General features: G+C 36.8%; 2 protein-coding genes across 3 annotated transcripts; both read left to right on the top strand.

The window, feature by feature from the left end:
* The first annotated feature begins 752 nt into the window (after positions 1-752).
* On the top strand, positions 753-1108 carry Sfp33A1 (Seminal fluid protein 33A1). The gene is made up of 2 exons (XM_017075720.4): positions 753-828; positions 884-1108. The coding sequence occupies exons 1-2, from the start codon at positions 753-755 to the stop codon at positions 1087-1089; spliced, it is 282 nt and encodes a 93-aa protein (XP_016931209.3). The 3' UTR covers positions 1090-1108.
* A 27-nt stretch (positions 1109-1135) lies between these two features.
* On the top strand, positions 1136-1774 carry LOC108010772 (uncharacterized). Of its 2 annotated transcripts, XM_070994424.1 has the most exons (3): positions 1136-1261; positions 1314-1512; positions 1654-1774. In XM_070994424.1, the coding sequence occupies exons 1-2, from the start codon at positions 1177-1179 to the stop codon at positions 1478-1480; spliced, it is 252 nt and encodes an 83-aa protein (XP_070850525.1). In that variant the 5' UTR covers positions 1136-1176; the 3' UTR covers positions 1481-1512; positions 1654-1774. The 2 variants fall into 2 exon arrangements, with proteins under 2 accessions (XP_070850525.1, XP_065723454.1); XM_065867382.2 differs by having other exon boundaries at positions 1314-1774.
* The last annotated feature ends 453 nt before the right edge of the window (positions 1775-2227 follow it).

The raw sequence follows: 2227 nt of genomic DNA, 5'->3' as shown, positions 1-2227 counted from the left end.
GATATGATTTAATTAGGCGATTTGTGCACGCTAGACCATGCAAACGAACTAACTAACCCTTTTTATTCCGCCATAAATTTCAGAAGTGCCACAATTTCGCTCGGTTAAATTTCCTTCACAATTCATATGTTGGTAATTTCGAAAATGATTTCTCATTGCCCAATAGGGGTGTTCGTCACAGAATTCATACTGAGCGTATAATTGAAATATCGTGACTCGGCGTTGCGTTCATATATAAAATTTTATTAAAACGCAGGGAACCAGAAGAGCGAGCACAATGTGAAAACTAGACGTTGAGGCCATTATAACGCTTAAAATTTATGACAGCACTTGCGGCATTTCGCGTTGAATTTTATTTATTTATTTCGCCGCCTCTTTTCCCATTGTTCCATTTCCAAACTTTGCGTGCCGGCAATAAGATTAAATTGCCATTGTTGCCTAGGCAATGCTTCGACAAATGCGTAAAAATAAGTTGATACACAGGCAGTTGAAAGTCGGATCCCTAACAGCAAAAATTTACCCCTACGCACTGTTCGAGCTTCCTTACTCGAATGTTTTTCTATTTTTGTTGAAGTATTACAGAAAATGTTGACAATGAATAATTTAAAGTTCATGCAAATGATACAGAGAATATGATACATTTTACGCTAATTTAATGGAAAAACAATGGTTGGCCCACGTATTTATATTTTTGGTTTTTTCCGGTAAGTGTCGTCAGGTTCGTCAGTTAGATCTGGTACATCTCGGATGAAATGAAGTTCTTTATCTGTCTTTCACTTTTATTGGCATGTAGTGGGCTTAAAGTAACGGAGGATAACATAATAACAGGTTAGCTTGTGGATTTTTCATAAATTAAAAATGATTTCATTAACCAATTTTTCAGAACTGTGCTTCAAGCCGTACACTGGACCAGCCTGCCAGAAAATGAAAACATTTTATTGGAACAAAGATAAGAAGGCCTGTTCAATTTCCAATTATTTAATGGAGCCATGTGGCTTCTTCCACAAAAAGGAAACGTGCAATACAATATGCTCCAAGGAATCATGGACTTTACCTGATTTAGAAAAATATGTTAGCAAGTTGCCTTGAAATATATTGAGTTAAAAGTCATATAGTACCGTGACAAATTCGTTAGTATTGCTTCTAGCCACATTTCCAGTTCAGTTAGCAGTCATCATGCAGGGCTGGATCGTTTTCGTCGTGCTGTCTCTATATAACCTATCCGTTGGTACCGCTTATTATACAAGTCCAATCTATGCTAGTGAGTAAATTGGACAAGCCGTTGGAATGTTTTAAATCACTGTCACATTAAGCTCTATGCAGGCGAACAGGAGGATCCATAACTTGTTATCAAGACGACACTTGGGGCTTTAATGAGAAGACTCGTAAATGCTATCGTGTACGAAAGGCTACAGCACCATGCGGCTTTTTCGATGGTAAAAAAGGTTGCGTGGACTTTTGCCTCAAATCTAGGGGATAAGACAGCATGTTAAGTGCTAAACTTTAAAAAATGCTTGTCTTAATATACAATAATAGTGGCCTTAACGTGTCTCATACGCCATATAATGTATGTCAATCCATTCCTAAAAAATATCTAAGGCCATGAAAATGGCTTTAAATAAATGCACGTCCTAATATTTAATAAAATATAATAATAATGGCCTTAACGTGCCTAATACACCATATAATGTGTGCCAATCCATACCTAAAAGTTATCTAAAGCCATGAAAATGATATGACTGTTATTTTGTAACTCCACCAGTTACGATGAATATCTTTCACAAACTGTTCTTTATTTTATTAAGCCTATCCAACATTATTCTCGGAAATGCTGGCTCACTGAAAGACAGTAAGTGGAATATTGAAGCAAAGCATTGCATCTGGTTTTTAAATATATGAAAAAAAGTGTTCTGCAGTCCTAGTCAAGTAGAAGACTTTTGCTTGGAGAAGAACACTTGGGCATTTGACCAGAAAACGAAATCATGTAAACTTGTGATTGCCACCAAAGAACCTTGTGGGTTCTTTAATAACGAAAAGGATTGCAATGAGTTCTGCTTAAACGAGTCAAAAAATGTTATAGATGACCCCCTGAAAAAGATGGAACAACTGAGTAAAACATTGAAAGATGTGAACCTCTAAAGCAACTTGGTACCAAGGGAATATCGTGGTACGAGCAGCAGTGGTATCTGTTCCTCCAAGAACACTGAAACGATTGTCTGATCCCTTA

Source organism: Drosophila suzukii, chromosome 2L (assembly GCF_043229965.1).
Source record: "Drosophila suzukii chromosome 2L, CBGP_Dsuzu_IsoJpt1.0, whole genome shotgun sequence".
Lineage (NCBI taxonomy): Eukaryota > Metazoa > Arthropoda > Insecta > Diptera > Drosophilidae > Drosophila > Drosophila suzukii.
Note: the sequence above shows the minus strand (reverse complement) of the source record. Positions and strands in the feature narration are given on the sequence as shown.